This window comes from Saccopteryx leptura, chromosome 7 (assembly GCF_036850995.1).
Source record: "Saccopteryx leptura isolate mSacLep1 chromosome 7, mSacLep1_pri_phased_curated, whole genome shotgun sequence".
Taxonomy (NCBI): Eukaryota; Metazoa; Chordata; class Mammalia; order Chiroptera; family Emballonuridae; genus Saccopteryx; species Saccopteryx leptura.
The window spans coordinates 56,857,520-56,868,882 of NC_089509.1; the positions used below are offsets into that span (position 1 = coordinate 56,857,520).

The following is an 11,363-nucleotide window of genomic DNA, read 5'->3' on the forward strand; positions in this document are numbered from 1 at the left end:
AAGCTTCCTCCTGAAGCCAATAGGCTTTCTTACTACCCTTTCCTGTCTGCCTCCACCCCTCCCCGCATTGCCCTTGGACATGTCCTTTGGTCTTGATCTTTCTCCCATCTTCTTTTTCTTCTTCTTCTTCTTACTTCTCTAACTCTTTTTCCTTTGGCTGCTTTGATGGCTGTCTTCCTCTGTTCATATTCTAATTGTGGTTCCTGCCCCCATCCCCAATTCCGTTGTAGCTTTTTTTTCTATCTGCTTGATTTCTACTCACTCCCTTAAGCTCACTTATTCAGTTATCACTACTTACTAAAGGCTCCTAAGTCCATATCTCTAGCCCTATGGATCATTTGTACTGCCCACTTCCCCCATTTCCTGCTTTCTGCAAGCATTCCCAGCCCACATCTCAGACTCCATAGCCCCAAATTGCATTTCAGTACTTCTACTTATCTCCATCCTGTCTCCTTTCCTTCTTCTCCCACTGTTGTCAGTAATTGAATTATTCTTGCTGCCTCAGAGGCTAAAACCTTAGTCCTTATGATTTTAACAGCTCTTTTGAGATATAATTATGTATTATACAGTTCATTCATTTAAAGGAGTTTTTGGTCATCAAATCAGTTTTAGAATATTTCACCCCACCCAAAAATAAATAAATAAATAACCAAACAAACAAACCTGTACTCATTAGAATGTCATTTCCTATTCTGCCTTCCTTACATTCCCAGCAACCACTAAACTACTTTCTCTCTCTGGATTTATCTTTTGACATCTTTATTATATGCGGCTTAAGTGTCTGTTTGTCGCCGATAGCTTATTGGTTGCTTGCGTAACTGTACTAGCCAATGGGGTGAAGTTGCCACAGCATTCAAATAGTCCCGCCTTCTGGCATGCCACCTCACAAATTGAGGTTAAAGATTGGAGCAATTATTATGCTGTTAAGAAATCTTGCCCTGGCCGGTTGGCTCAGCGGTAGAGCGTCGGCCTAGCGTGCGGAGGACCCGGGTTCGATTCCCGGCCAGGGCACACAGGAGAAGCGCCCATTTGCTTCTCCACCCCTCCGCCGCGCTTTCCTCTCTGTCTCTCTCTTCCCCTCCCGCAGCCAAGGCTCCATTGGACAAAGATGGCCCGGGCGCTGGGGATGGCTCTGTGGCCTCTGCCTCAGGTGCTAGAGTGGCTCTGGTCGCAACATGGCGACGTCCAGGATGGGCAGAGCATCGCCCCCTGGTGGGCAGAGCGTCGCCCCTGGTGGGCGTGCCGGGTGGATCCCGGTCGGGCGCATGCGGGAGTCTGTCTGACTGTCTCTCCCTGTTTCCAGCTTCAGAAAAATGAAAAAAAAAAAAAAAAAAAAAAAAAAGAAATCTTAACACCAGAAGGGGTCTTTGCAATGGTACAAGACTAGAGATTCTCCAATTGAAAAATAATGTCATAATAGCTAAGTCTTCGACTGGCTCCTCTAAAGGTGAAATACATGTCATTCCAAGAATTGATTTGGCTCCATCTCAAACAGGGTTGCCATTTCAATTGAGACGTAGACAATTTCCTGTAAAACTTGCCTTTGCTATGACCATCAATAAGTCTCAGGGCCAAACGCTTAAGCGTGTTGGCATTTTTTTACCTGAGCCTGCATTTGGACACGGTCAACTTTTTGTTGCCTGTTCAAGAGTTCGTGAAAGAACGGACGTAAAATAAAAAATAATTGATGGTCCTCTGCAAGGCGAGCTTAAAAATGATGGAAAGATCTACACAAGAAATGTTGTGTACAAAGAGATCTTTGACATGTGAATTAACATTTTATTATTTAAATCACCTTTATTTATTGAGCTAGCGGTGGCTCTTAAGAAATGTACCACCAGTGGTTTCCTTCATTGCACTCTACTTTAAGCAATTAAGCAAGTAGAAGGGGGAAACCCCGTGGGGCAGTAAGCAAAGGGGCATCCTCGCCGCCTGCCCTGGGTAATTCAGTTTGAATTAGCAGACACCTTTGCACAAATCATTTTAATTACAATTTATAATATCTAGAACAGCGGTCATTTCGTATGACCGCCGGGCTTTCTAGTTTCATATAAATAGAAACATACCATATGTGATCTTGTATGATTTTCTTTCATTTAGCATAATGTTTTCAAAATTCATTCATGTCCTAACAATTATGTATCAATATTTCATTCCTTTTTACAGCTGAATAATATTCTATTATATAAATGTAACATGTAACACATTTTGTTTATCCATTCATGGTTGATGGACTTTGGGTTATTGCTACCTTTTGGTTATCATGAGTAATGCTGCTCTGAACACTCATGTACAAGTTTTTGTGTGGACATATATTTTCAATTCTCTTTAAGATGCACATAGAAGCAGAATTATATCTCCATGTTTAACATTTTGAGAACTACCAAATTATTTTTCAAAGTGGATGTACCATATTACATTCCTATCAGTAGTACTTAAGAGTTCCAATTTCACCACATCCTTGGCAACACTTCTTATATTTTTCATCATAGCCATGGTAATGGATGTGAAGTGGTGTCTCATTGCAGTGTCGATTTGTATCTCAGTGGTGGCTAATGATATTGAGTACCTTTTCATGTGCTTATTTGCCTTTTGTGTATCTTCTTTAAAGAAATGTCTAATCAAATCCTTCACCTATTTTAACTGGGTTAGTTGTCTTTTTATTGTTGAGTTGCAAGAGTTCTTTATACATTATGGACATGTCTAATTAGATATATAATTTGAAAATATTTTCTTCCATTCTATGGGTTGTCTTTTTCATTTTCTTGATGGGATTTTTGAAACATTGTTTTAAATTTTGATAAAGTTAATGTTTTTCTTTTGTCACTTGTGCTTTTGGTGTACCTAAGAAGGCTTTGCCTAACCCAAGGTCATTAAGATTTATTCCTATGTTTTCTTCTACAAGTTTTATAGTAACTCTTACATTTAGGTCTATGATTCATGTAATCTTATGTACAGTGTAAGGAATATGTCCAACATCATTCTTACATGTGGATATCCAGTCATCCCAGCACCATCGGGAAAAAGAGGGATTTTTTTTAATTTTTTCCTTTTGTTTTATCTCTCATTCCAACCTGTCATCAAGTTTTGTTCTTTTTCCCTTTAAAATATCTGTTAGCCTTTCATTACCAGGACTGTTCCCAGCCAAAGCCTTCTCTATCTCACACCTAGATGACTGAATCTGCCTCTCTCCTTTCAAGCTCTCAGCAAAGCCAACCCTCATAGGGATGGAAATTTAAGAAATGGAATTGAATTTTTGTAATTCACCTCCTCTGGAGCCTACAATAAATTCCTGCCACATATAGCATCAGGTCCAACCTCCTCTGCCTGACTTCTCTAATCCATCCCTACTGTATCAACACCGGCAAAGATGTAAAACTTTATCTTCCATGTTTATTCCGCTACTCATTAAAGGAGGAGTTCCCTTTCCTTGCTGTCCTTCCACCCCACCTCCATCACCTTCCTTTCTATGCACCCCTTAAAGCAGGGGTGCCCAAACTTTTTACACAGGGGGCCAGTTCACTGTCCCTCAGACCACTGGAGGGCCAGACTATAAAAAATACTATGAACAAATCCCTATGCACACTGCACATATCTTAAAGTAAAAAAACAAAACGGAAACAAATATAACATTTAAAATAAAGAACAAGTAAATTTAAATCAACAAACTGACCAGTATTTCAATGGGAACTATGCTCCTCTCACTGACCACCAATGAAAGAGGTGCCCCTTCCGGAAGTGTGGTGGGGGCCGGATAAATGGCCTCAGGGGGGGCTGCATGTGGCCCGCGGGCCGTAGTTTGGGGACCCCTGCCTTAAAGGCTTCTCCAAGCTCCAGCTCCTTGGTAAACCTCCCTTAACTCCTCCAGCTTCCACCAATGCTCTCCTGAATCCCTGCTGTATTTGTGTGCTATAGCAGCAAACAATCACTGTGCAAATGACAGTGGTACACAGAATTCCACTCTACCACCCAACACCGTTGAGCAATTATTGAGCAGCTACTAAAGTTCACAGCACTGCAGGCATGACACATTTCACCTATACACTATTTCCTCCTGCCATTGAATGGGGGTAATGGGAGTCAGATGAAAGATCCTCCTAGATCTAGAATTCCATGCCTTCCTCCATGCTATATTGACTCAGTTTTGAAGTTCAAGCTTAAAATTAACTCCAGGTTTCCAGTGGAGGGAACTTTCCAAAACTAAGCTAGCGTTTTCGAAAGATCCCAGCATTATCAGTTTTTGCCACATGAACGCTCTGGGCCTATTAATGATCAGACCTCAGTTTAGGGCATGTGTGATTGGGTCTGCAGGTTAAGCTGCGAATGTCAAAGGTAATTTAGACAATATTGCAACCCCTCCCTGATCCCACCATTAAAAAAAAAAAAATCTTTCAAATTGAAGAGGCAAAGTTTGATTCCTTCCAGTTGAGAGCTAAAAACAATAGGAGCTTTCTGCTCTAGTACGACTTCAAAGAGCTGCTGAGCAACTGCTCTCAGAATACGAGGTTGTAGTGACTTAAGGTACGCTCAGACATCCTCCTGAGACACAGTGCCCCCTTAGCACAAAGGAAATTCTGCCCCCTTTCCTACCAGCACCTGAATAAAGCAACGACTCACACTTATTAACTAGGCTGATGCGGAGAACTGGAAGTTGAGCCTTCGGCAGAGAGGGGGCGAGATCTGGGCGCTTAAGCAACAGTAAAGAGCCAATCAACTAAGAAATTGTTGAAATGACCTAAATAATGTGTGTATTTAAAAAAAAAATCAACTGGAGATGGTCTGACTGGACTGCTTCCAGAGGCGTGACTCCAGAATGCTGCAAGAAAATGCCTGAGGCAAGGTACTAGGCTGGGTAGCTCAGGAAACTTTTTTTTTCTGGAGTGCATCCGGGAGCGCGCTGAGCAAGTCCGCCCATCGCACGAGGGCCTCGTTGGGTTCACTTACCCGCCTCTTTTCTCAGGTGGCATCCAGACGGCAGTTTGCCTACTGCCCGCAACGACGAAATTGCATTGCAAACTTCCTACCTCGGAACCCTGCTGCTTGGAGAGCGGGGTGGAGTGCGCCTCTTCTGCGCAAGCGGCCGCCAGGAAGCTGTTACTCAACCTCCCGAGGCACCACGGTTCGAGTTTGCTCCCAATTTGCAGCTCCCTCCACCCCCTACCCTACCCCACCCCAACCTCCGCCCTGGGGCTGGAGGACCACAGTGGAGTTCCCGGTCCTCCGGTGCAGAAACACCCCCACCAACAAAAGAAAGCCCATTACATCTTCCCTCCTGTGAACTCGCACCCCAACGGACACCTCTTTGAACTGGCCCCCGCCCTCGCTGCCCCGCGCCGTCTAAGGCGGACTAGTCCCTGCCGGCTCCCTCCCTCCCGCCCCGCTGCGCACTTTCGCGTCGTGCTTGGTCTTTGATGTTTCTTTACATTACAGCACAGCAGCCACACGCTCTTCCCGGTGTGGGGCTTTGTGTAACACAACTGACATTTGGCCTTGCTACCTGTATCTCTTGGTGATTACAACCAATTTCTAAAATAAAGTACTTTGATCTTCCGTCGTTGCATTTTTAATGGGTGCTGGGAACATTACTTCATTAAGAATAAGTTTTTCGGGAGCACGGGATGCAAAGGGAGGGAGGCTAAACAGCAGTTTGTAAAAGCCTCTCCAAACTCCGGTTCGCGCCTGGGAGGGCTGGAATCCTGGAGGGTTTTCATACGTGGAAATGAAGCCAAGAGCAAGGATTTCGAACACTCTGGGGAGAGCCTACTGTGCGTTGTTCCGGCACTGTCTTCAAGAGTTTGTACATATTACGCCGTCCTTTCAGCCTACAAACATTCTACAGGTGGGCACTACTATCACCCCCATTTTACGCATTGGGAAACGAAGGCACAAGGAGATTTAGTAACTTGTCAAAGTTACCAACTAGAAAGTGGAAATTTGGGTTCAGGTTTTCAGAGTCTGAGCTCTTAACCACTAAGCCATCACTCGGTTTCACCCTGCTGGCCACTAGTGGTGGTTTCATTGGCGAAATGGGGACATCTTAGCGAAAAAGTTCTCTCCTGTAACAACCATGGAGATGTGAATTGGCCTTGCCTGCCTTTCTGTTAAAATAGCGAACAGATTCAGCAAGTGAGAATGCCTTCCAGCCCGTTGGCCCAGCCTCCCGGGGACACGGGGGTGTCTAAGAGCTCAGAGAATTGCGACAGGAACCACGCTAAGGGACCAGACCCGCTCGGCTAGCGCAGACAGGTGCGGGCACGGCTGTGCGCAGCCGGACTCCCTGGAATCTGACTTCCATCCGGGAAAGAGTTCCTTCTGGTTCCAGGCTTCTCGGGGATTCGACTCCCTGGACTGAGCGTGAGAAAGGAAAAGTCTGCCCCGCCACGGAGCAAAGCACTAAGCTTCCTACCCTCCCCCTCTCCTAGAGCACCCGAACGTCATTTTCGGGACCCGGACCAAGCTGTGTGGTCACTGCTCAGTGTTCCCGGGGTGGCACCTTGTTGGAGAAAAGGTGCGAGTGTGAGGACAGGGCGTGCGAAGTGCTCATAGTAGCTAGAGTAGTTGCGGTCCATTTATCTCAAGCAAGATGTTTCTATTTCACTGACGAGCCCTGGGCCTGCAGATACCTAAGCCTGGTGGCGTCGTGTCCCGACCCCTTGGTGAATGCTGAAGGCGCCAATATACTCCAGCTAGACTCCGAATCAGAAGCCTGTTGGGAGTCGAGTGACCCAGTCCCTTCTGTCACTTCAGTCCCGTCCACAGTGCGGTCCCTGGAAGGACGATGAGCGGGAAAAGGCCGGTGCGAGACGGCTTGGAAGATCCCTGCACCACCCGCGGACTGGGAGAGGGGACACTGTGTCTGCGGGGAAGCCGGACGTGGAGCCCCGTCTGCCAGACCCAGGAGGCCCGTGCGCCGCTGCTGCACGGAGGGAGGCCTCAAAGCTGTTCCGGATCTGTAATTCCCCCCAGTGCAGTGGGGACCTGGCGGCGCTCCGCCCACCGCTTCCAGCTCCTCTCACACACACCCCCACCCCCTCCACCAAATGAGGGGATCTCGTGGTCCGTACAACTCCCGCAGGACCCGCTGTGCGCTCTTGGCAGGAAGAAGGCAGTTGGCCTACAGTTCCTCCTCGGCGGGTCATGGAGGGTCAGCGAGGGTTTGGAGGGGTCACACCCTGGTGAGCATCTCCCTGGCCCGGGCGAAGCACGCCCGGTCCTGAAAAACTTCTTCTTTCCAAAGGTGATGAGAACAACCTTTTTTTATTGACTTTCCATTCCAACCAAAGAACTATTTATTCTGTGTCTTTTTTCGAGAAAGGAACTTTATTTTTAGTTCCTTGAAAGGTCAGTGCGGCTTGCAAGAGCGCGCACTTGCCGGGCAGGGCTCAGGGCGCGTACCTGCCAGCCTTGCTGGGGGCTTTCGGTGGAGCCTAACAACGGTCAGCGCCTCCCTCTGCGGTGCGGGGCTGCTGGCTTGGGGAGAGAAGAAAAAGAGAACAGCATTTCTTCCCTCTTGTATATATTCTGGGTTGCTCTGGGTGTCCTGCCAAACTCGGCTTTGGGAGTAAAGGCGGCACGGGTATTTTTCCCAGGCTCACTATATGCAAAAGTTGTGGCCCGAGAAAACTTCCAGGTCGCCAGTAGGAACGTCCCCAGAGAACCCCAGTCGCTTGTCAAGCGGGCGGCAGCGAAATGTGCGCACCACCCACTGCCGCCCTGGGCGGCCGCTCGACTCCGCCCAGGGTCACAGCCTCGCCTCCGGCTTCGCCACGACCGGCTAGGGGCACGCGGCGGGCGGGGCGAGGTACGTCCCACGTCCCGCCCCGAGAATTCCCTTGGGTCCGTGGCCTGCGCACGTTGTTCCATTGTAGGGTGTGTAAGTACGAGGCGCGGAGAATTACCCTCATCTCTGTCTCAAAGTCCGCGCTTGGAAGTCGAAGGCAGATTTTTCTGGAGATAACAAAGACACTTTGTCACTTTGGGCGCTGCCTCCGTGCAAATCTTTAATTGTAAAGGAGTGGGGGGAAGGGAATAGAGTGTCTCAAGCAACCAAGCGCGGGTCTCCAGGCGGCAAGGCCCGCTTTGATCAGGAAAATCCAATTATTTGTGTATATACATTTCCCACATAGTGATTACTTCATTAATTGTCCCGCCTTTATCTCCTCCCTTCCCATCCCCCCCTAATAATCAGTTCTTTTATCCAGACCAACAAACACACCATAGGAGCTTTGTGGATTCAAAGGATTTGCTTTCGCTTCTGAAAGAGCCGCTATTCTTTGATGATTGGGTAGCGGCAAACTTCAAAGCCATAAATCTTCCCTCTGACTGGCTGGCGGCCCAGCAAAGTCCTTATCAAATTCTTGGAGGTGATCCTGAAGCGCTCAGAGCGCACGCGGGGCGAGCGAGCCGGTGCGGCGAGGGGTGCGGGCAGGGAGGGTCCTAGCGCGCAGAACGAGCGCGGGCGAGGCACTCTGGGCGGCCGTTCTTCCTCGCCTTCGGGTCTCCATGCCTCGGCTGCGCCCTGCTCGGCAGCCAACCGTCTGCAAACTGTAGCTATGGCCGCCGTTGCAGTCCTCCGGAACGACTCGCTGCAGGCCTTCCTCCAGGTCAGGGTTGGGCTCCAAGGGGGCGAGAAAGAGGTGGGAAGGGGTCCTGTATAGACCCTGAATCTCAGAAGGAGCCTACTCTGTGGATGCCACAGGAGTCAGCCTTAGGGGTGCCCACGCCAACTTCACACTTAACCTTGGTGTAAAGAGTGTGGCCTTTGGGGAAAAGACGCGTGAATCCAGGGATGGTACAGGGGGTGCGTCTGGCTGAGAACAAGGCTCGAACTAATCCAGCTGGGCCCTCTTGCTGATTTCAGCCTGAGGCGGACGGGGGAGGAGCCGGAGAGTAGCGTGGAAACGGGGCTTAAAAGATGAGAGGGAGGGCGCACGAGCAGTCCGCTTGTGGGTGTTTCCAGGCCCGTTCTGACCGTGGAGCCAGGAGTCGCGGGTTGAATTCCCTCTCTCCTCCCACTTTGTACTTGGTTCCTCTAAGACTGGCTGGCGTCTCTTTAAACCAAGTACAGTAGTTTAACGGGAAGCGCTCGTGCGCTCCGCGTGCGGGTAGCGCAGCCACCAAAAGTTTTCCGGGACTCGTGGGTGCGTGCATGGAGTGCGGTGGCGGGGGAGGGGCAGTGGGACAGGGGAGGGTTGACAGTATAATAGCTGATGTGGGGGGTAGGGGGCTGGCCTGGAAACCGCGCTTGGAGCGCTAACCTTTTGTCTCTTCTCTGCCCTGCCGCGCCGCCCATGCAGGACCGCACCCCCAGCGCCTCCCCGGACCTGGGCAAGCACTCACCCCTGGCGCTGCTGGCCGCCACCTGTAGCCGTATCGGCCAGCCGGGCGCTGCGGCGCCCCCGGACTTCCTGCAGGTGCCCTACGACCCAGCGCTGGGCTCGCCCTCCAGGCTTTTTCACCCGTGGACCGCTGACATGCCGGCGCACTCGCCGGGCGCGCTGCCGCCCCCACACCCCAGTCTGGGGCTGACACCGCAGAAAACGCACCTACAGCCGTCCTTCGGGGTGGCGCACGAGCTGCCGCTCACACCCCCTGCTGACCCCTCGTACCCCTACGAGTTCTCACCGGTCAAGATGCTGCCCTCCAGCATGGCAGCACTGCCCGCCAGCTGCGCGCCTGCCTATGTGCCCTACGCTGCCCAGGCCGCGCTACCGCCCGGATATTCCAATTTGCTGCCCCCGCCACCACCGCCACCGCCTCCCACGTGCCGCCAGCTGTCCCCCAACCAGGCACCGGACGACCTCCCATGGTGGAGTATCCCGCAGGCAGGCACGGGTCCGGGGACCTCCGGAGTTCCGGGGGGCAGCCTGTCGGGCGCCTGTGCTGGCGGGCCCCATGCGCCCCGCTTCCCTGCCTCAGCGGCCGCTGCTGCTGCTGCCGCCGCCCTGCAACGGGGCCTGGTGTTGGGCCCGACGGACTTCGCGCAGTACCAGAGCCAGATAGCCGCGCTGCTGCAGACCAAGGCCCCCCTGGCGGCCACGGCCAGGAGGTGCCGCCGCTGCCGGTGCCCCAACTGCCAGGTGGCGGGCGGCGCCCCCGAGGCAGAGCCAGGCAAGAAGAAGCAGCACGTGTGCCATGTGCCAGGCTGCGGTAAGGTATACGGCAAGACATCGCACCTGAAGGCGCACCTGCGCTGGCACACGGGCGAGCGGCCTTTCGTGTGCAACTGGCTCTTCTGCGGCAAGAGTTTCACGCGCTCAGACGAGCTGCAGCGGCACCTGCGGACTCACACCGGCGAGAAGCGCTTCTCCTGCCCCGAATGCGGCAAGCGTTTCATGCGCAGTGACCATCTAGCCAAGCACGTCAAGACACACCAGAATAAGAAGCTCAAAGTTGCTGAGGTCGGAGTCAAGCGGGAGGACATGCGGGACTTGTGAGCCCACCCGGGTGCAACTCTAGGCCTATCCCGCCCTGGACTCCCCAGCACCTGTTCCGGGAGATCCCAGGGGCCTGTGAGCAGCTGGCGGAGGGGAGACCCAACAGAGGACCTGCCCCTTTCCGCTGTCTCCTTCCCAAAGGGATGCCAGGCTCCCAGTTTCCCGGGCCCGGCCCTCGGACAGGGACTCGGTGCCCAGGAGGAGCAGGGGAGGTAGGGTTGGAAGCTCTGCATCACGGGGGGAAAAAGGCAGTTTCAAGCTCTGAACCATTCCCACTGTCTAAGAGACCTTCAGTTTCGGGGGACCACCTTGGGCTGACTTTGTATATAGAAAACGCTGCTGACTTAAAAGCGGAAGGGACCTTAGGAGAGTTGACATAGCGCTGGGCCTTTTGTTAGGACAGGGCCGGGCTTTGTACAGGTTATTTAATAGCTTGTTAAAGAATAATTATAATAATTACAACATTAATAAAAATGTTACTTTTGTCCTCAGCTCCATGCAGAGCTACAGCATGAAATGTCTATGTAAAGCAATCGGCAGTTGCAGAGTGAAAATAAATACGTTAACTCCAGGGTCACCTCGGGAAGACCCCGCTGAGCCGGTCTCATTTGATCTTTTCTTCTTCTGGGAGGCTTTACAAAGCGGTCAGGTTTCACCAGGAATTTGGAGGTTCCTGGAGGCTGCATACGTTGGAGGCTTCTTTGGTTTGAAAGGTTCTGGGGGAAGCGTGTTGTGTGTGTGCATGGATAGGGGAAGTAAGGCAGCAGTTTTGTGGTAAAATAGATTAGGGCAAGGTTTTCCAATCAAACCCTGAGTTTGTTATGTGGCCTTAGGACTTGACCAGAGACTGCTGGGCTTCTCTTAGAAGTTTGATGCTTGTTGCACATACAGTACACTTTTTTTTTATTTGGCAAATTCCCTGTGGCT

The 11,363-nt window shown here is 51.1% G+C and overlaps 1 protein-coding gene across 2 annotated transcripts; it reads left to right on the forward strand.

Annotated features, from left to right (window-relative positions):
• The first annotated feature begins 8,386 nt into the window (after positions 1-8,386).
• SP5 (Sp5 transcription factor) lies at positions 8,387-11,028 on the forward strand. 2 transcript variants are annotated; one of them, XM_066345370.1, is made up of 2 exons: positions 8,387-8,603; positions 9,297-11,028. In XM_066345370.1, the coding sequence occupies exons 1-2, from the start codon at positions 8,553-8,555 to the stop codon at positions 10,434-10,436; spliced, it is 1,191 nt and encodes a 396-aa protein (XP_066201467.1). In that variant the 5' UTR covers positions 8,387-8,552; the 3' UTR covers positions 10,437-11,028. The 2 variants fall into 2 exon arrangements, with proteins under 2 accessions (XP_066201467.1, XP_066201468.1); XM_066345371.1 differs by lacking the exon at positions 8,387-8,603 and adding an exon at positions 8,811-9,140.
• The last annotated feature ends 335 nt before the right edge of the window (positions 11,029-11,363 follow it).

Coding starts and splice junctions, on each gene's coding strand:
- SP5 (XM_066345370.1), top strand. CDS start 8,553: ATGGCCGCCGTTGCAGTCCTCCGGAACGACTCGCTGCAGGCCTTCCTC. Junction 8,604..9,296: donor CGCTGCAGGCCTTCCTCCAG/GTCAGGGTTGGG, acceptor CCGCCCATGCAG/GACCGCACCCCCAGCGCCTC.